A 21,990-nucleotide genomic window follows, 5' to 3' on the forward strand; every position below is an offset into this window, starting at 1 on the left:
GCACCAGACCTGCCCTTGCTCACATGGAGGCTGCACACCCAATAGCTGTCAGGAGTCAAACTTGTGTCTCTTCAAAAGAAAAGGAGTTTCATGTGTCCTTGAAAGCCTGAGGAGGGCTGCCAGTTTCTAGGATGCTGTAAGAAACATATTTTTTCAGGCCATAATACTGTGCAGGTTGGGTTTGCCCTCCCTGAATCTTTCATGGGTAGTGGTGGGGTGTCTGGCAGTCGGTTGTGTGCCCTCCCTTCCCATGCCAGTTCAGCCCCTGATGGTCTTCTCAGTATTCATGTTGCAGTAGCACTGAAGAATGCATTCTCTCTGGTACTCAGAGCAGGCATGCCCTGTGCTAAGGAGCTTGCCTTGCTCAGCTGAACCATGTGGAAACTAGAAACCTGATGGCTTTGCCAAAGAATGAAGTTCTTGAGTATCTTAATTTGGGTTGAGCATTTTCCCTGGTTTCTTGTCGTTCCAAGCACGGCTGCATTACAAGTCACTAATTACTTTAGAGTGGTTTGTAGGAGGTTTAAACTTACTGTAGATTTTAATTCAGTCATTGTACTAAAGTATTTGTGTACTCTGCAAATCTCTCTCACACACAGTCATTCTTTTTCTTTATTCTTGTGGTAAAATGGTAAATCTGGAAATGTGTGCTTGCAGTAGTTGCATTCTCATTGACACTTCAGAGGTATCATTGTCAGAGTTCTCGTGTAACAATGTACTGTCTGGTTGCAGTTTGACACACCACCCAGTGAAATAGTGGATATGAAAGTTGGTAATTTCTCTGGCTGTATCTCTCCTGCATGTTCTGTAATACTTACAAAGCCTTGCCCCATCCACCCTTCTAACAGCATTGTCCATGAACTCCCTTTGGCCTAAGATACTGCCTCTCTGGAAGCAAGAGCATAACTCCAGATTATTTTGGATCTCTGATTGCTTTAGTGTGTAAATGAGCTGTTCACCTGGCTTCTGGGGCCAGCCCTGCCCAGCCCAGCAAGCATCTTCCCACTGCCAGGTGAACCCCCATGACAGAAACATTCCTGCATCCCCGTTGAATTACTTTTATTTAGCCTGCTGCTGGTAAGTGCGTCAAGCACATCTAATAACATGATTGCTCTGTTTATCCTTCCATTAAGAACCACTTCAAGCAATATATGGTAATATAAAAATGCATGTTATAGAGTATGAAATGATTTCTGCCTTTTAAAGAAGAATGTTAATGGGAGGTGGCAGCTCCATTTTTATCCCTGTGCACATTGCAAGGCTTGAGCTGACTGAATTATTTAAATCACACCTCTCTGCCTTCCAATTGCAGCACTGCCAAAACCTCCAACAGAGCCATTAGTGACTGAAACAACAGCTACCAGTGTGACCCTCACCTGGGATTCAGGCAACTCTGACCCCATTTCGTATTACGTCATCCAGTACAAGCCCAAATCCCTGGAGGGGCAGTTCCAGGAGGTGGATGGTGTGGCAACAACCCGCTATAGCATAGGTGGGCTCAGCCCCTTCTCAGAGTACGAGTTCCGGGTCATCGCCGTCAACAACATCGGCAGGGGTCCCCCCAGTGAACTGGTCGAGGCCCGGACAGGAGAGCAAGCTCCTTCAAGTCCACCCCTCAAAGTCCAGGCACGGATGCTGAGTGCCAGCACCATGCTGGTCCAGTGGGAGCAGCCGGAGGAGCCCAATGGACAGATCCGAGGGTACCGCGTGTACTACACCACCGACCCGCACCTGCCTTTGAGCATGTGGCAGAAGCACAACACTGACGACAGCCACCTCACCACCGTGGGCAGCCTCATCACAGGCACCACCTACAGCATCCGCGTCCTGGCCTTCACTTCGGTGGGCGACGGGCCCCCCTCGGACATCATCCAGGTCAAAACACAGCAAGGGGGTACGTATGGAGTGAGGCAGCCTGGCTGCATGGCCATCCCAGCGCTGCGCGGCTCAGCTGAGCGTCTGACCTGCACCAGGCATCACAACTGCACTTGGTGCTCAAATGACTGCATGTCAGAGTGGCTGGGGGGCATTCCCATCCCACAGCCATCGGATTTATGCTGTCAGATTGTCCTGGGGAGCTGGTATCAATCTCTGTACGAGTAACAGCCCACTGTTTTGTCTTAGATACAGTGTCTAAAAACGTGACACAAAGTCTTGGATACAGATGTCATCTGCACCTGTGTAACTGCTGGACCCTTCTGGGGTTTGAGTACAGGTGTGGAAGGAAGGAAGGATCTGGGATATAGTGAGGGTCTGGAAGTGAGCACAGTCCCCATAGTCACCCAGCTGAGTGACAGCGGTGCTTGCTTGTGGCCTGAGATGTTCTAAGACTGCAGTACAGGGGAGAAGGAATGTTCTGGCAGAAATGAAAGAGGATCCTCACAAAGTGAAACGCTGACTTTGCTAAGTCATGCATCTCTTCTCGCCCCTTCTGGCACTAACCATGTGTTTGTTCCCAGTTCCTGCCCAGCCAGCTGACTTCCAGGCAGAAGCAGAGTCTGATACCCGCATCCTGTTGACATGGCTGCCTGCCTCTCAGGAACGCATTACTAAATATGAGCTGCTGTACTGGGAAGGGGAGGATGGCACTCAGGTGAGGATCCTGCCTGGCAGCTCTTGGGGCTGGACATGGCAGTTTATCAGCTTGGGAAGGGTGTGTGCTCGAGCCAGGGTGGTAACACAACTGTTTTTTTGTGTTTCTTCTGCCTCAGTTGTGTGCAATGGGAGCATGGCATTCTGGTTTCTGTGTGACTTCAGCAGTTCTTGTTCATGCTAGCAAACTAGCTAGTGACCAGTTTGGGACTGGAAAGGCTCAGAATGCTGTGACTGCATCCCTGAGGCATGCTTACTGCTGGTGCCTGTGAACAGTCACATTTCTGGGCAAGTCTGAAATGGTCTCCAGCATGTGTCTCTGGCCCCAGGACTGGTTAGATGTAAAAAGCAGATTGAAGGTGGCCTAGAGAGACCCCTTCCACATTTACTGCAGGTCCCTAAAGGAAGTCTAGTTCCAGATATATCAAAGGTAGTGCTGGCTTCAAGACAGCACAGCAAGAATTGTGCCATGACACCATCACAGTGTCCCGTGGTCCTCTTCCTCTCCTCTTATTATAGTGGCATGAGAGCTGCCAAAAGTAAGTGCTTTTCAGGTGAAGTGTCAACAAAACAAGCACTTTTCCAGCAGTGTTTCCAGATGCATTAGAGATCCTGACTGCTGCAGGACAAGGGCTTTACTCTGTTTCACAGGCAATACACTGTCTGTTGGGAGAAAACAAACTTGTGTGTCCTGTGCCCCTTGTCTGAACTTGTATAGATGGACCCAGCATTCCCACAAAGCTCTCAGGCCAGTGAGTGCAGTGTGGACACCAAACAGTGTAACTTGGCTGTGGAAGAGGTCTGCTTCCCTGCAGAGTCCTGGTGTGTCACCCAGGAAGCTCCATGCTTTGGCATCCTGCAGGACTGCAGGCAGGTTTGGCAGCGTGGCTGTGACTTTTTTTGGGTCCAAAATGGCGGCACACCAGCTTTTCTGTATCCTCCAACTGCACCATATAATCTATTTCCTTTTTTTTTTGGCAGGAAAAGGTGGAGTTTGACCCAACCTCCTCATACGCTGTGGAAGGTCTCAAACCAGACACGTTGTATAAGTTCCGTCTGGGTGCCCGCTCAGAGCTGGGGGTAGGAGTTTACACCCCCACCGTTGAAGCCAGAACTGCTCAATCCAGTAAGTGCCTGACACTCAACACTACTGGAGACAAGGCAAAAGCAGTCCATTTTCTATCTTCTGGGCACAGAGAAGCCCGGTGCCTCTGCCCTTGTGGGTTTGCAGGGATGCTAGCATGCAGTTTGCTAGAGGGAGTAAATGGGAAAGTCAGCTGGGGTTTGGATCAGGGCTCTTTGGCAGAGTGGGTGCACCCAAGGGGTAAGTTGTTTTCTTTGTGTCCCTTTGATCATACTGTCTTTCCCCAAGGGTAGATTCTTAAAAACTGATGGAGGAGTAAAACAGGCTGAGAAATTGCTTTGGAGGGATTGATTTGAGTGGGTTTGTGCATCTCTATGAATTTACTCCCATGCAGGCAAGCTGTCTGGACAGGCAGCATATGGGTATTTGGCTCTAAATGTGACTGTCTCCAAACCATTGGATTTTCATCCCTTCACTCCCCATTCCAGCTGCCTTGCTTACCCAGGAGTCCATCCCTGGTCCATACAGTTGATTGCAAGGTGAGGCATCCTGTGAGACCAGGTGTGTCTGTGGCTGTCAGGCAGCTGGAAGAGTCATTTTGGGGAAGTGGCTGTTTGCCGGGGTTGTGTGAGCAAGTGAGGCTGCATCTTCTGGGACTGCAGTGCTAGAGGAAACCAGAACAAGCTGCAGTTGAGTTAATAGAGAGGCTCAATAATGAGGTGACCCAGGCAATATCACTTTCATCCTGGCTCTGCCCTGTGTGATCACAGAGCTGGAGTTTGCATTGCTCTGATTGGCAGCTCAAAGTGCTGCGCATAAGCAGATTAGGGCTATCAAAGGGCCCTGCGATAAGCTCGTTTTCACTAACGATTTTTGGGCTTGCCATTATGCAAAGGGCATTAAAAGGGGGAAAAAAGACATTTCTGTTAGCACCGTCTGTCTGGGATTTGCTCGCTCTGTGGAGTGAGCAGTTGGCACAGGCAGCCAGCCTTCCCTGCAGGGAGGGCGGCAGCATGCACAGCAACCAGGAGTGTGAGATGGCCATTAGAAAGGGAGCTCTGGCAGGGAGGAGCAGTTCTGCTCACTTTTAGAATGACCTTCTCTTTGAGGAAAATTCAGCTTTATTAACATACCAGTCCCAGGCATTCCTCCACCTCGTTAATTGAGCTAATGATGTCTTAGAGCTGCACAATAGACAGGTATGAAAATGGAGAAAGGTTCAGATCATGCGGTTATAAATATTTGAACTCTGAGAACAAATTCTGAATATGGAGATTTGTATACCTGTTTCGGATAGCTTTTGTATTGATAGCAAAGGTTGAAGTAATTCTCCTGCCATGTAAATTAATTCCATCAGTGGATACTCTTATCCTTGAACACACTTAATCAGAGACAGCTCCATGCATAAATGAGTCCTTCAGAGTCTCACAACAGTCCAAGTAAGAGAAACGTTTGCTTCATGGACTCATCAAGGCAGACATGTTATCATGACCTACTGTAGCTATTGTCCGCTCACAAGGCATCTCACACCAGTCTGTTTTAAGGTTATCACTTCACTGGCCAGTGGTGCAGTAGCTGACTGGTTCTGGCTTTTGTTTAGTCAGAGAAGTGTGCATAGGTTGGAAGAGATTTGGCATTTAGCCACAGGAGTACCTTGGTTGGACCAGTGAAGCCCTCCTCACACTGAAGGACCTAAGAATCCTTAGATTGACCCAAGAAGTGTCCTGGGTCTTGGTTTACAGGCCCGTCCTTGAAAATATTTCTGATGGCACTCTATTCTATGACAGAAGCCATTGGCAATTACTGCTGAGCTGTTCAGTGAGGGTGACAAACCGCTGTCTGAACAGTCCCGATGCAGTGTGGAGCCTTGAGTACTGGAGGACTTAAAATCAAGTAGATCTTTCAGAAAGGTGTGCTTTACCTTGGCAAAACCTTCCAGGCAGAAATCCTTTGGTCTTTACTTAGCAACACCTTGTATTAGATGGTTCAATTGGTCCCCTTTGGCCTTAGAATTTACTAATCTAGAAACACTACGGCTCCCAGCCCCAAATTGGTCTCCTTCCTGCACTTTTCCATCTGGTTACCCTGAGAAAGGCTGTTAGATCATGGAGCTTGACACATTCAGGTGGGACACAAACTGCAGGAGCAGTCAGATTCCTGCTTTCCAAAAAGCCTCTCTTCAGTCTCTATTCCTGTCCCTGACAAACCAGTCATGGGGAAGGTAGGAGGCCCATGATTACTAATGACTCACTGATGGGCTGGAGAAGGATGCTGGTCTTGCTTTTCTTGTGGCACTCCTGCTCAGGGATAGTGGCCATGCTTGTGTGGAAGGGCCAGAGGGAGGCAATGCCCTTTTGAACCCTTCCGCAGTACAGTTGAGACCTCATCTCCTGAGCAGGCAGCTGCTTTCTAGGTTGTCTTTCCTGCTAAGCTCCTCTCTTAGTTGCTGGGCACCCTGCAAACAGCACAAGCAGTGCTGCTTTGAGGGCCTGAAGAGCACGGGGGAGTTTTCCAGGAGTCTGCAGTGCCTCAGGCAAGCGGAATGATGCAAGACAGAAGCATCAGCTCTGTGCCCATTAGGGCTTGGCATTAAAATGCTGTTCTCCCTTGAAATACTGAGGTGGGTCCTAAGTCTGCCTGTTCCCTAGCCTAAGGAGCAGGTGGGTTGGATGGTGCACAGAGTTGCTGTGGGCCGTCGAGGGAGGCTGTCGTGAGTAGCCTGGAGGCAGCAGAGGTTTGCACAGTGTGCGTATGTGGGTACATCTGCATGTGTGGGTGCATGCTGGCCACCCAGTCTGCTCTTTGCTGGCCCCAGGAGGGGCACTTCAACTCCTTGTGCATTTTAAGTTGATCCTGTTCATGTTACCAAGTTTTATTTTGCTTTCTTTAAGTGTTAATCTGAGCTTTTGACTTGAACATCATATGTGTGACTCTTACCCAGTCAACAGCCAACTAGTGACTTGCCCACACTGCCATCCAAAGCTACCTTTTGAGAATGAGCTCACTGCTGCATGCCAAGGGAAGTTGTGGAGGTTCTGTCAAACCATATCTCTTCTGTGAAGGGCAGACAGTGGCAAAGGAAAGGTTTGCCAAGCCCCTTGTGTCTCACCTGTCCTGTCTGAGGACTGCCACCATGCACTTTGTCTACATTATACCCTCCATTGTAGGTGTTGCTTTGGTGCTATATCTTCCTACTCTCTTCCCTGCCACTTCTCTGCTGATTAACCAAAAGATGTGAGGATTCACTTTTTACCCCTGCTCCCTTTTCACTATACCAGATGGCAGGGCTGATCCTGTGCTGCCTCCCTCACACAGGCAACTGTTTGCTTCCACACATTGCTTTGACTTCTCTTTCCTCCAGTGTAGGTCCCATAGCAGCAGCCTGACTGCTCAGGCATTGTCTCCTCCATCACCATCGCTATTTACTCTCCTCCATCTTTCATCTCTCCAGGCATCTGAGCCCAAACATCAGGAATGTTGCCTGCTCTCTGAGCACAGGAGTGGGCATTAAAAGTTACATGCACTCTGCAACTGTTTCTGCAGGCAAGTGGGCCTTGTTCCCAGCAAGCAGAGATCAGTGGTGGCACTGGGAGGTCCTGCTGCCCTCTGCTTTCCCAGATCTTCTGCCACTGCCAACCCATGCCCAGCAGAGCTATGGCACCATTGCTGAGTGCTTGAATTACCTGAGGTCCTTGCTGCCATGTGGAGAGCTGTAGGTTGTGCTCACCTGTGAGCAGACAGGACTGTTCCTGTGTGTGCCCCTGCAAGGCTGGCTCTGCTGCACTGGTGGCTGCAAGGACTGAAGCATGGGCAAGGGCAGCAGTCTTTTATCAGGCATTTCTATGTTTCTGGATGCAGTGGAGAATGGAAGCTGCCTTTCTCCTGCCATGGCAAAGCAAGATACTTTGTACTCCATTATTGCTTGGCCACAACAGCATGCTTTTTTTTTTTTTTTTTTTTTTTTTTTTTTTTTTTTTTTTTTTTTTGTGGTGATGGTCTGCCTCCTCTGCTTAGGGCTGTTTCCTTCTGGATGAGCACCCAGAGATGGAGCCATCTCCCTTGTTCCTTCCCTGACTATGTGAACTCCTTTCCTTCTCCAGACTTCCACTCTTGCCTTCTGTGCAGGCATGCTGTCTGCAGCATCCCAGGGCAGTCAGGTCAAATGACAGGGGGCTGATGCTGCCATGAGAGGGCTCCCATGCTGCCAGAGCCCTGGTGCAACCAGACAGCAGTTCTGCAAGGTTGGAGAATAGAATCACCCAGGTAGATGTCCTAAAGATGCTTTGCTTTATCCAGATAATCTCTCCTTTTCTGATCTCTCTTCCCTTGCCCAGATTTGTTTTACTGCTCTTCCCCAGTGTGCTGTGTGGAGAGACTTCTATCCCAATGAGAAGCAACTGTTGCCTGGATCCCACTCCTCCTGTGGACAGATAACTTTGCCAGGGTTTCAATGTTAATGCAAAATGCAACTGCTTTTTTTCTGGGAGGAGGCAAGACCTGCTTACTTTCCACTGTACAAATCCACAGGCCAGGAATTTACTGAGGCAGGTAACCAGTGTGGCAGGCATGAAGCAGTCAGTCCCAGATTCCAGGGACATGTGCAAAGCAGCACAACCACATTATCCCCTGTTCCTGCACAGTGCCTGGCCCCACCTGGTTAGGATGCAGCATACAGCTGGTGCTCATGATTTTAAACCCTACCAGGACAAACTACCTCCAACCTCAATCACCTGCTTTCCTTATCCACTTTTGTTTCCTCCACTTGTCTAGGAGTGAATTTTCACAAGCCTTCCTACAATCTGGTGTGTGAACTTCCCTTCTGCCACTCTTGCCTTCTGCAGCTTCCTAACTCTTCTGGTTTCCATCTGCTTCAGATCTTCACTGAAAGCATCTTTCTTCTCCCTACCAGTCTCTCTCACACCCTCCACATGCCCCACTTCCCTTACTGCCATTTCTTGTGTTTGGTAAAGTGAGTGTCCAGAACTGCTTTGGGAAGAGGTGTTCTCTATTGCAGAACAGCACTTCCATCTCCACACTGTTCATCTGGCCTTCAAATACAAATTGCCCTCACTAGTGCCATCTTTGATGACCTGTGAGGATGGCAGGCAGTTGTCCACGTGTATGTTCAGTGCTCCGTTGGCTGGGTAAAAGTTCCCTGTGCATTTTGGTTTGTCCTTCCATTCATTTCCCTTCATCTCCCCACTTCATTTATTTATCCCCAGCCCCCTCCGCCCCACCCCAAGAAGTCGAGTGTGTAAGCACCAGCTCCACCACCATCCGGGTAAGTTGGGTGCCGCCGCCCGCCCAGAGCCGCAATGGGGTCATCACCCAGTACTCCATTGCCTACCAGGCAGTGGAAGGAGATGACAACACCAAGCATGTGGTGGATGGCATTGGACGGGAGCATTCCAGCTGGGAGATCAAGGACCTGGAGAAATGGACAGAATACAAGGTGTGGGTAAGGGCTCACACCGATGTGGGGCCAGGACCGGAGAGCATCCCCGTGCACGTGCGCACTGACGAGGATGGTAGGTGCTACTGAACAGCTCCTTCAGCTACTGCCCTGGGTTAAGCAGGACTCTCCTAAATGAGCTGCTGGAAAGGGGGGGAAAGGGAGCAGGGACATTGATCTGGGAGCGCCTTTCAAGCAGGACCAGAGGCTGTCAGGAGCAGTCCTCCAGGGAGCAGATCTCAACAGTTGCCCTGGAGTGGGGTTGGGGAATTGCTTTGCTGTGCCCTTGCTCTGCGTCCAGGTTGTGTCAGATATCTCATCGTGGTCCTTCAGGGTCCTGTTTGTGTCAGCAGTGCTTCCTGTACATGCAGGGAGGCATTGCTCTGCTTTCCATTGTGGTTTTATTGTGGGTGGTGGTGGATTCCTTTTTAGTGAAAGTAGAGTGAGCTCTCCCAGACAAAGATTCTCTTGTGAGATCAGGACTTAGTTTACTTGTTGACCTGAAATCCAGCAAACTATAGAGGGGGAAAGCAATCCATTTGAAAGTTGTAGATACTGCAGGAAAGCTGCTTCCTGTTCCAGCTTCCAGGCAAGCCACAGCTTATATAAAGCTTCTCTTCCACTCAGGAGTCAGAATACCACACGTACAGAGCACTTTACTGGATACGACAGCTTTAAAGAGAAATTGCTTTGTATTAGCAGAGCTGTCAGTTATGTCATCATGATTTAAGCCATTTCCTTTGAAAGTGCCAGAGCTCAGGGTGACAGTAGGAGCTCCCGTGGCTTCATGCTGACCCAGGAAAGCTGCAGATTTAATGGGAGAAGAAAGAGATGGAGCGTCCAGGCAAAGAAAGCATGATCTCTGCATTACCCAATCAGTGTAGGAAATTGAAACCAGACATGTTACAGTTTCCCTAAATGGGCTGCCACTGTCCCCCATGTCTCCATGGCTCTGAAAGTGGCGTCTGGGAATGCTTGCTGACTGCATTCCTGGGCTGGCAAACACATCTGTGTGTGTCCTGCTGCCTGTATTGTTTGCTTCGGTTCTCATTCAGCAGAACTGTAGCCCAGGGGAAGCTGTTACCCCAGAAATGTCACAACAAGCTCTCTCAGTTAGTTTTTGGGCACAGTGGTTGGACATTCCAGCTTAGCTGTCAGGAGTGATTTTATATTCCTCTGACATGCTGATGCTCAGTAGATACCCATGATGCAGCAATGAGAAATGCTAAACTGTGGTCTGAAAACAAAATGAACTTTCACTGTTTGGATCTCGAATGCAGCACATACTTCCTATAGTGGGGCAGGACAGAGTTCCTCAAAACACTGTGGTCTGCTCACATTCACATCTTTTTGTGTCCCTGCAACATCCCCATGTCGCGTCCTGCCGAGGCCTCCTGCCTTCTCGTGCCAGCAGAGCTTGACATGCAGCTTCTGTCTGGTTTTCAGGGAGGATCTTGTTTTCCACTTGGACTCCCAGCTGTGTATGTGGGCAGGTGTCTTGCCAGGACAGGAGAGCCCTGTGGCTTGTGCAAGGTCACTGCACTAAGTGAATTGTGGATTACAGCATGGGCTGCTCCAGGCAGAAGGGGGTAACTGTTCAAGCACAGCCCCCACTGTTCCCACACCATGAGTTGGCCTCTTGGTGCTGAAATGCTCTGTTCCTCCTTTCTGTATTTTATTAAATTATCTACAATTACAAAGGACATCTGGGGAAAAATAATGAATTGCCCTGCAGCTTAAAAACTGTGCTTACCTGCTGGGTAGCTGTTTCTTCCCATTTAGTTGGTTGAAATAGCAATACTCATTACATCTGCTTGTCAGGTATCCATCCCTAATTATCTAATATTGATTTCTTTCTGTGTTGAGAATTGGGGCATATGAGGTTCCAAACCTCCAGATTTTCCCAGGGCAGTGGAAGGTGAAAAGGGTCCTGCAGATGAGATGATAGGATGGAGCCCAGGCCCTTCACTTAGTACTGGGCACTTGGGTAGCATCAGTATCCTCCACAGAGAGTGAACACCTCTACTCCCAGCTGCTTCAGACAGAAGGAGCTTTCCACGAGCAACTGAGAAGCTAATTTTTTAGAATTGACATTTTTGTCACAGTCAATGCAAGAGCGAAATATAATAAGGAGGTAATTTTTCCAAATGGTAAATAGGGTATAAATACATTTTTAAACGGGCCTCACCTTGCAAGAAAATTGATATTTTCTGGGCAGTGTAATTTTTCATTTTATTATCAAAAAGCATTCAGCTAGCCATGCATGAAATGCAGTCCCCAGAGCTGTCACAATCCCCACAGGCCCCTTTATCTGGCTGAGTTCAGTGACTGCTGTCTCTGAGCTCTGGGTTATTGTTTTAGGATGGTGCTTTTCCCCCTCATTAACCTCTTACTTTCACAGGGGAAAAGCATGTGTGTGCTCTGGCTGGTGGCAGGTACCAGGGCTCCCTGCAAAAGAGGTTCAGCACCCAGTCATGCTACCTGGGGCTGTTGAGCTTCCTTCAGATGGGTCTGAGAGGAGGTGTTCTGTCAGGGAGGATGCTAAGAAGGGTTTAAAACCCCTGCCAGTGCCCCAGGGCATCCTGAGCTGCAGGGGGTCACTGTATTCTTTATATTCTGCTGTATTCTTGTAGTCTTCCTTGCTCCCCTACTGCTGGAGATGGACCTTGGGTCTGATTCAGCACAATGACTTTCATTGGGGTGCTCCTGCATATCACAGTTACACTCTTTCCTACTGAGAGGTCGTGCTGAAAGACTGCACTGTGATGTCCTGGGCAGGTACAGGAAGCTTGTACCAGTGGGGCCATCCTGGCAGTGAGGTGGGGGAAAGGTAGCAGAGGAGTGAGAGGTGGTGGCAGTGCTCGTGTGGTGCCTGCTAACTGTTCTCCCGTGTGTGTTGCAGTGCCCAGTGCCCCACCGCGAAAGGTGGAGGTGGAGTCTGTGAACTCGACTGCCATCCGGGTGAGCTGGAAGCTGCCCATCTCCAACAAGCAGCACGGGCAGATCCGTGGGTATCAGGTGACCTACGTGAAGCTGGAAAACAACGAGCCCCGGGGGCAGCCAGTGATCAAGGACGTCATGCTGTCAGAAGCACAGGTACAGTGTGGGGACCACCAGACAGTGGGCATGGCACCTTCCCTCTCTGCAGTGGGCAGGCTGGCTGGGCCCAAGTATTTCTTGGCCTCGTGTTGCAGCTCTGGAGTGTGGGACTCAGCCTGCCTGAGCAAGGCAAGCAGTTTATCCTTAAACTGTGGCGTAAATATGGGTAAAAAGTTTAATCAGGGAAGGATTACTGTAGAAAAGATGATGTATTGGATGTTTCTCTCTTACCTCTTCCCTGATGCATACCTCTCTGCCTGCCACATCCTGTTCAGACTCCAGCTGGAGCAAACTGCACTTTGCCAGTCCATTTACAAATGGTCAGAAACTTTTAACTAAGCCTTGAGTCTGTTTTGTGATGCTGATTATGTTGAGCGCAAAGCATCTTTCTTGATAGCATCCACCCGGGTGCTGCCTACTTGTAGGGCACATGGGTGGCTCTGCACCCCTGTGTGGGCACAGCTTGCCAGGCAGAACAGCACTCCTGGTTCAGCAAAGCCTCCCCTCCCTCCTGTTTTTGCAGGGCAGGGACTTGATGTTGCATTGCTTGAAACAAAACTGGAGGAGAAGCCAACTTAGTCTGGGAAAGGCTGGGGAGGAAGAAAAAAAAAAGGCAGAGGCCCCTGTAATGACTTTGTCCTCTGCAATCCCCACACAACAATCTGTTCATATTTAGGCCAGTGGATACCTCACTGTCTGTGAGCTGCAGCCCCCTTCCCTCACACTGCTCCAGGCACAGCTGTGCACTCTGCACAGCCCAGGAATGCGTAGTTTCCTCTTTACCAAGGTCCAGGGAAGTTCTTGGTGCCCTGTGTGCAATGAAATACAACTCTTCTTTGGAGCAGGGGTCCTTCATCCTGGATGACCCACGCTGTTCTCAACTAAGATAATCGTATAAATGAAGAACAGGATCTGCTGCTGTTGGAAGCAACGAGGAATCAATTCAGAGCTGGCTTGCTTGAATGATGCCCAGTATAAATACTGGAGAGTTGCAACGATTAATTGATCTGTCTCCTGAATGCAGCTGTGAATCATTTATGCTTTGTCAGTGGGGAGTGCAGTGCACAGAGGCTGCTTTACTCCCCATTCATATTCTGAAGGATAAAACTCCATAGTAATGTGGAAGGGGAAAACTTTAAAATGAGAAAATACTTTGAGTGTCCTTGCAGTGTTGTCTGGGGCACGTCACTCTTTATGTTTCAGATGTTGCTTTGTTTTAATAGTTAGAGAAGCTGCTTACTGCCCTTATGCCAGGAGCATATAATCTTCTGTGCTGTTAGAACAATTGAGGCTGTGTTGTTCAGCTGGAGTTTGGAGTTAATGGGTTGGTCCCAAGTGTAGGTGGGCGAAGTTGGCAATGTTTTTCTTCTTGGTGTTTTCAAATATTTTATGCTTGCCCAGCCAGTTCTGCTTTTACTCCTTACTCATACATTTCAGAGAGAGAAATCCCATGCTGATGTGCAGAATGAGGATGCTAGAGCCAGAAGCTTTTGAAGGAGTGCTGGATTTTGCATTAGTTTCAATGTGTGCATCAGGAGGCAAGTTCCTAGAAGTTTCCTGGCCTCTCAGGCCATTTGTCAGTCTTCCAAAATTGGTGAATTTATGTGGGAAAGTTCTTGATTTCTGTGATATTTTTTCCTGCTGTGTATGGTGGTGAACTCATCCACTGTAATTTTTGGAAGTGAAAATGGTAGTTGCAGAGAAGTGTCTACTCTGAAAGAGTCATGTCACTCTTGGGATAGACTAACAACGACCCTGCAGGGAAGAGGTTTCACTGACTTGGCAGAAGAGATCTCTATTTCCCAAAAGACTGAGAAGCCAGGCATGACCTGTGCTTGTGATGAAATACATCTGCTCCAGATGCTGAAGAACCCTGTAAAAGCTGCCATCTTTCAGTGCAGCAGTGCATGTCTTTGCAAGCAGCCAGATGAAACTTTTACGAGTAGTCCTGGAAGAGTCATTTTCTATGAAAGAAAACAAAAAGATACACTGGAAAACCTGCCCCTGAAGGTCACAGGATGAAGATGGCCACAGTTCAGTACTCATAAACACTCACAAACATTTATACCAGTGCACAGGGAGAGAATTACATAGATTCAAAATCTTGGGGTCAGAGAAGAAAATCTCTGGACAGGTGGGCAGAGCCCCTCCTCCTGCCTAGCCAGGCTGTCTGCTGAGTTGAGTAGGTATGTACCACGTAATCTGCTTCCTGCAGACAGTGTGAAGACACTGATACTAAAGCTGACTCATGATTTTTCCTTATTGAAGATGAGAAATGGAAAGAGAGTAAACGAAGATGAAAGGAAAAAGGCAAGGGAACGGAGATGTTAGCTATGCAGATGATATGGATTCTGAGCTTTCAAAACCGTTTGAGCAGAAAGGACTGAAACATCAGCAGAGACGTGAGGGCCCTGGTGCCGGAGAGATCACATTTTATTTCACAGCCTCCTGCCTCAGCAGAGTAATCAGTTGTTAAGAAGGTCCTGTGATGGAGCTGAGCCTCTCCCTCCCCTCTGTGGCTGTGCCTGTGACTGATTACCTCTGTCAGGATTCTGTGTGCCTTCCAGTCTGAGCTCTCACCTCCTACTGACAGCCTGATGGACAAGCAAATGTGACCCTACCCTGTGGAGGAGCTCCCAGGGCTGTGCAGCTGCAGAGCTGGATCAGGGACCTGCAGCCCCTCTTGCTCGGGCCATGCCTGGCACAGCTCAGCCAGGTCCTGTGGTGGGCAATGGCAGAAGATTGATCTCTGTGCCTTGGGTCTTGCATAAAGCACCAAGAGAGGGCTTTTGAAAGGAGCCCAGTGCAGGAGCTGCACTCCACCACTACTTCAAGTCCTCTCCAGCTCAAGGGGATAGCAGGGCCAGGGGACACAAGCATTAAACTTGACAGGGGAAGACAGGGGCCCACCTAATTTCCTTGGTCTCCAGTCTCTGGGCAGCTACTGGCTGTTAGGAGGGGCAGTGAGCTTTAACCCTGCCCAAACAACTTTGCAGGGCTGGCTGGGGACAGCTGGCTACACGGAGATCAGGCTTTGTGGAGAAGAGTTTCCTGCCACCTTCTCTCCCTGCTGTGCAGAGTCATGGCAGAGGAAAGGTACGTGCTCTCCACAAGAAGGAATGCAGGCTCACAGGAAGGTGGTGTGGTCTCTGCAGGCAGCACTTCACCAACCAGCATGCAAACTAAGTGCACATCCCACTAGCTTGCTCCAGAAGAGCAGGAAGAAGAAATGGCAATCACTTCAAGCTATTGGATTGAGATCAAAGGAGAAAGCAGAGGCTTCAATTCTCCCTGAGCAGTACCTACCTCAGGCACAACATTTAGAGAAATTTACAGCCTCCCTCTTCCGTTGCATGATAGTCAAGGACCTTTCTCTGAATGCACTTGGAACATCTCATACATGTGTACTTATCCAGGTGGGGGTCTGGCATGGAGGTGGGATGTTCTCTGCTTCCTAAGTGGAACAAAACTGTAAGGCATCATCCAAGAGGCACTTCAGTGAAGGACCAAGATGAAGTTCTGGTACCCTCAGACCCCTCTGCATCTCATTGACCGAGTAACTGAATTTATGTCTGGAGTTCCACTGTTGCACCAAGTTACTGAAGAAGAGAGGAGAAGGATCTGCAGGAAAACCCATAGTGGCTTCCCATAGCTGGGACTGTTGAGGGCTTGAATCTGTCTTTTGCAAGAGCCTGGGTCAGGGAAAACAGCCATTCCCTGGTGAGACATGACTATGCTGTGTTGAAGTGTAAAATGAAACATTAAAGCATTGCAGCTGCCATAAATACACACTGTTAGCTTTAGCACTTCCCAGAGCCATCCTGCCTCATGCACACAGCCCTCTCTCAGTTCTTTTTATGACTGCTCCTGGGCTTTTCAGATCAATTTGTCTTACTGACCAACCTTAAACAGTTAAGAAGCAATTGAGCTAGTTTAAAGAAGGAAATGTTTTGATCTGTAGATTAAATTTTCGTAATGAAACTGAATTTCTACCAAGGTATTTATGCAGGCCTGGCTTTTCACAGTTGTTACTCCAGCACAGATCTCAAGACATTTCTTTGCACTCTGATCTAATGCAAGATTAAAGTCCACTGAAACATTAGAGCAAACAGAGTTTGAACATTAAACACTCAGTTTAAAATCCTAGGGCATGATAAACTCCTTGCTATGGTGTGAGAGGCCTCCTGAGCCCAGCTCTGCTCTGTTGTTCCTTGCAGTGAGGTGTCACATTCTGCTCCTGTAGCTACATGGAGGCAGGCTGGGGTGTTCCCAGCCACGTGGCTGCCACCCACCAGGGACATGCTTTTGTAGAAGTGATTACCAGGGCTCAGATCCTTCCTATGGCAGAACTCCTGCCAGCTTTTCCATCAGCAGGGAGGAGTGTGTGGCTGTTGACCGTGGTGTGGGCAGGCTGGCATGAGTGGGATGTAAACAGCAATGACTTGGGTTCAGCTATGTGTGTAACAGTGGAAATGGCACTGAGGTGTGTGTGGAAAGAGAGCTTTTAGTGACCATAATGCTTAGTTAGGGTCTTGGCTTTATAAAAAGTATGTAGGGGAAACTGGACTTCTTTGCTGAAATTTATTTAGGGAATAATTGTGCTGCAGTCTCATGGCATCTAATAAGTGAACTGTAATAAAATCTTAGAGAAACATTTCTCCAACAGCTTCTTCTCTCTGAATTTAGAGAATAAAATAGCAAATATTTTGAAAGTATGCCATGTACTTTACTGCTGAGGTGAGTAGTGTGCCGCTGTGATAGGCTGCAGCCTTCGAAAGCCACCTCAAATAGCCCGAGTTCAAAAGGCAACTTGTATCTTTGATGCCATTTAGAGCTTCTGTTGCACTTGAAGGTTCCCAAATACTTCAGCAGTGTTAGCTGAGCTTCCCAGGGTCCTGAGGAAGTTGGTATCTGAGCCGTTTCACAGCTGGCAGGTCAGGCTCAGAAGCAAGGTTTGCTAGGTCTCACACTGTGAATCAGGGGCAATAATAACTATCTTCACTTTCATCTCTGTGCTTGAACCCATGGACTGGTGCTTCCCCCAGGCAGATTTAGTAGTGTGAGCTGTAACACATCACCTTGGCTGAGAGAGTTCTGTGTGATCTCTGCAAGCCTTCCTTTGGAGCACCAACCACAAAGAACACTGCTGTGGGCATGCGTGGCAGCAGCCAGGCTCTGCTGTCTCACCACCCCAATGCAGCTTTGATGCCCTACAACCCCAATTCCAGCCAGAAGATCTCAGAGCCTGTATTGAACTGCCATGGCCAGGAATCCATGTGAGCTTTTGGTGGGAAATTAGTTTGTGTAGAAGCTTTCCCTGCAGGGCTGCTATTGCCAAATGAGTGTTTGCCATTTGGTGTTGTGTAATTGGGAGTGAGAAGCTGTTTCCTCAGTACATGCACAAGCTGGAACCTCTCTCCAAGCCATGCACCACTGTTGGAGAGGAGCAGCTTAGTGTGAAGCTCTGTGTGAGATCTCAGCTTCTCTTGCACTGTTGATGACAGATGGCACTTTTTGGTTTTCTGAAGTCCCCAAAGCATTTTGCAAATGATACAGGAAAAAGAAGCTCTAGAAGTGCTGTATTGGTGCTTCCCTGCAGAGAGTTCCCCTGTTTTGTGTGTTGAAGTCTTTGGTTCTCAGCAAGAGATGGTGGCTGGAGGATCATCAGAACAGAAACTGGAGATCAGGCAACAGAACTGTTGTGAGTGTCTTGTGAGACAGCAGTCACCCTCAGAGCCAAGTTGGTACAACCTGTCCCTTCTTGTTTCTGCTCATGGAAGAGGCAGAAAAATGCAAACAAAGCCAGAAGGGGAAAGTACTGCAAAGTACAAAAAGTAAGGGGGGACTCTCTACCCGAGTAAGAAGGAAGCTCTTTGTCTGTTTGTGTGAATGATCTCAGACTCATTGTGCAGGCTAGCAGCATGTCAAAAATTGCTCTATGCCATTTCTTCCCTTAGCACAGCCTGTGTCAAGTGACCCTCTGTGTATAAGTGTTGTAATTCCCCCAACCCAGTTCTGCTAACCTCTGCTGTTGTCGTCATTGTCATCCCTTTCCTACACGTTGCCCCTTAAAATTCTGTGTCTCCATTTTTCTCTCCTCCTTCCTTTCTCCCTCATCAGTGGAGAGCTGAGGACTCCGTGGACCATGTAAGTACCACTTGTGTGTATTCCAGGTTGGAAGAGAGGGGTTTGGTAAATCGATTTGTGAATTTTGTAGACACAGTACTGTCAAAACATTCCTTTCACTCCCTTAATGAGGCTGGAGAGTTACATTGTGAAACCTTCCACAAGCAGCAAATCCAGAGAAAATTGGCATTTAGATTGCTCCTAAATGCAGAAAAGCAATTGACATTTCCTATAATCTGTATTTCCAGCTTGTTGCAGTGCAGTTTTAGGCAGGTTCAAGTGATCAACTCAGGAGGCTCATCCTGCAGTAGTTGGCCCACCAAGTTATGTGGTAAAATTAGATACATAATCTTTAAACCACATTGATCGTAGTCATGAGAAATAACCTACACCCTCAACCATGACCTTTGGTTGAAACACAGATAGTAATAAGAAAACAATCACATTTAAACAGTTAAATTCAATTTTTCCCCACATAATTCTGAGCTATAAATTTGGAGGAACAAACTAGAAAATGACCTTTTTAGAGTCAGCAATTCAATTACGTGCCCTACTGTGAGCTTCCCCAGCACGATGCATTTCTCCTCCTGCTTTATACGGAGCATTCTTGCTCGGAGTGGCTTTGTCATGACAGCACTGTGTTTGCATTATGCAATCAGACCTTCTTTCATCCATCCCTCGTCTCTCTCCCCTCCTCCCAGCTTGCTTGCTTTGCTCCCGGTGGCATGCTTTTGCGTGAGAATTTCTCTTTGCATGGGTTTGGGAGGAGTGAATTCTCTTGGGACGTTCAGAGTCTGCAGGTTTTGTGAGAGTGCTTCCCCGCGGGTCCATTGGCACCGATGGGACTGTGCGTCCACTCACCCGCACACACCATCTGCTGCAGGGGCGGAGTTGGGATCGGACTCTGGTTCACACGGTGATTGTGGCGGGGTTCTTGTTGGTGCTTGTTGATACTTCTCTGGGCTGGCTGGTTCTGCGATGGTAACGTGGTGATTTTGATGAGTAAGCCTGGGCAGGTAACCTGAACCAGCAGCACTGACTGGAAATCAGCAGGTTTAATAGCGTGGGTGTTTGTGCGAGTGAGTGATGGGAGAGTGGCTGCACTCTGAGAGCCACCATAGGCACCCCTCGTACCCCTCAGGCTGGCAAGGATCCCCTGGGCAGAGGTCAGACCCCTGGAGCAGCTTCTGACAGTGCCCATGCTGCCTGTTCTCAGCAGCTCAAACTTAACCCGCTCCATCTCTGCTCGTTGCCTTGTCTGAAGGGGCAAATAACCAATGTCGAGCCCCTGCCTCTGTTCCAAAAGCTTCCCCAGCCCCTTCCCCAGCCTGCTCATCTCTTGCTCCCTGACCCAATGGGTTATTAGTCCTAATAGCCCAGACAGTCCCACGGCAGCACAGATGAGCGCTGCTCAGGGGTACCTGCCCAAGCTGCTGGGAGCTGCTGAGCTCGCTGAGTTTACTCGTTCGCAGGCCTGGCCAGCCAGGCTTGGCACCAGTCACATTGCTGCTGGAGGCCAGGAGGGAGGAGCAGTGCTCCTCTCTTTGATCTCAAATTGAAGTGTGGAGCCATGCCCTACTCCTGCCCAGAGGAAGCCAGAGCTTGCAGGGATGCACCCTGTGAGTCTGCCTCTCTCCCAGACCTCCCACGATGGAGGTTTTCCCTCCAGGTCTTGCCAGGGCCTTGCACTGACCTATCCCATCCCTGCAACCCAGTGCCTGGCAAGGAGGGTGAACATAATTCTTAGAGCTGCAGGTGCTCCCTGCCCGGGGCCCCCCACCCCTGCTCTGCCTCCCTGTGCTCCCCACGGCTCTGCTGCAAGACACAACTTTAAAAACTCTGGAATTATCCCCCAAGAGATTCTCATAGCCAGGTGAACTGGCTTTTGCTCTGGTTCACAGCTCCATAGTCCTCTTACTTAGCTTTCACACAGGACTATATCTGGATCAGATCTGCCTCTTGGCAGAAGCCGTGGGAGAGCAGAGCTGCTGACATGGGTTGCTGGTGGGTCCCTGGAAAGGCCAGGTGTTGAAGGCAGGGGTTGAAATGAGGAAGGTGAGTGTTGGAGTGGCAGCAGTTGTTTGCTGGCTCTGTGCAACATGTGTGTTTGAGCACGATGCATGAGTGTGAGCCAGGGAGTGTTGTCAGTGTGTTGCTGTTGGAGACACTGACCCTGGTGCCTTCCTTTGGCTCACTCCAGTAACAAGTATTTACTCTTCTCGTTTGCCTCCTCTCTGCCTCGTGAATGCACTCTCAGGAGACAGTCATTGGAGGCCTGCTGCCAGAAACCACCTACTCCGTCACAGTTGCTGCCTACACCACCAAAGGAGATGGTGCCCGCAGCAAGCCCAAAGTCATCACCACCACAGGGGCAGGTGAGTGTGGGGAGCAGGTGTCACAGCCTCATGGGGTGGTGGTAAAACCTCCCAAGAGGTGCGTGGGGAGCATGGCCAAGGCCAGGAGGAAGCAAGAGGGGTGGAGATGCTGCAGAGGTACAAACTCTTGTGATCTCTAGCCCATGCTTAAGAGACTTTGCCACTGGATCATCTGAGCAAAGTGCAGCAAACAGATGGAGATACACTACCAGGGCTGGGGAGAGAGAGCAGTGAAACTCATGGGTCTGAGCTCATCTGCATAGTCCAGAGATCTGGGAAGAGGCTCTCCTTCAGCTTTGGAGTCCTGGCCTGTCCTCACCTTGTTCCTTTAGGCAAGTGCCATTTCTTGCTTCCTGTGGTGACTGCAGTGCTGCCTGGAAGGGCCCCTGGCACAGCGGGCTCCTAAGAGGGGCTTCTCAGCTCCCCTCTGCCATTGATACTGCTTGCCTAGCTGAGCCTGGCTGCTCCTAGAGCCATAGTAAAACCTGGAATGCAACAAATCTGCCATAGAAGTGCTGCAGACACATCTTCTAGGTCCTGATGATCCCAGCCAGTTTGGTTCTGCTGTCTCAGTAGATCGTACCTGCGCCTGGAGCTGGAGCACCCAGGAGTCATCTGGCACTTCCCTCCAGGTGTGGTCAAGCTTGCCTTTGGCAGTGGTACCAACTAGTTGACACTGTCTTGTCCACTCATTAGCCTGTCCTGCAACCAATAATCCTGCTGCTTCCTCGCACCCAGCCACAGGAACAGTATTTACCAGTTGTTATGGGAATGCAGCTTGTGCAAACTGAGAGCGTTTGTTCCTGGTGCTTTTAAACAAGGAACAGCTTGCTATCTCCTCCACGCTGCATATGGGGAGCTCCAGAGGTAGTTTCCACTGTCACAATCTCAAATGCTGTCTCCCTGGTGCCTTGCCATGATGTATTTTCTGTTCATCAAATTGCTACAGCTGTCCTATAAACAGGAAGAGCTTCCTAAACATCCCAGTGTTGTACTGTAAACCACAGTGGATCTTCCCATGTTATGATGCACATTTTAAGGTTAATATTTGGAATCAGCTTTGAAAATACTGTGTCCCTTAATACTAGCTGCTGTTAGACATTGTATAATGAGTTCAAGGAGGATGGCACTGGCAGTGGGAATGTAATTGCCTGTAATATGTCTTAAATACCTACAAAACCGCCCTCAGGGCCTTTGTACAGGCTCGACTGCAGGCATGACCTCAAAGGGGAGCGTTGGTGTCGCCCTCTGATGGCAAAAAG

At 49.0% G+C, this 21,990-nt stretch overlaps 1 protein-coding gene across 20 annotated transcripts in view; it reads left to right on the forward strand.

The window, feature by feature from the left end:
• Positions 1-21,990, forward strand: part of PTPRF (protein tyrosine phosphatase receptor type F) — a 378,264-nt gene that overhangs the window by 305,968 nt on the left and 50,306 nt on the right. For 10 of the 20 annotated variants that reach the window (XM_039711435.1, XM_039711443.1, XM_039711439.1 and 7 more), the window contains 7 exons: positions 1,313-1,894; positions 2,460-2,593; positions 3,574-3,718; positions 8,899-9,204; positions 12,031-12,224; positions 18,348-18,374; positions 20,611-20,728. In XM_039711435.1, the coding sequence (XP_039567369.1) occupies positions 1,313-1,894; positions 2,460-2,593; positions 3,574-3,718; positions 8,899-9,204; positions 12,031-12,224; positions 18,348-18,374; positions 20,611-20,728 (1,506 nt within the window). The remainder of the gene's footprint in view (positions 1-1,312; positions 1,895-2,459; positions 2,594-3,573; positions 3,719-8,898; positions 9,205-12,030; positions 12,225-18,347; positions 18,375-20,610; positions 20,729-21,990) is intronic. The other 10 variants (XM_039711441.1, XM_039711451.1, XM_039711445.1 and 7 more) reach the window with 3 other exon arrangements.

The sequence above is a fragment of the Passer montanus genome, unplaced genomic scaffold (assembly GCF_014805655.1).
Source record: "Passer montanus isolate IOZ18808 unplaced genomic scaffold, ASM1480565v1 scaffold25, whole genome shotgun sequence".
NCBI lineage: Eukaryota > Metazoa > Chordata > Aves > Passeriformes > Passeridae > Passer > Passer montanus.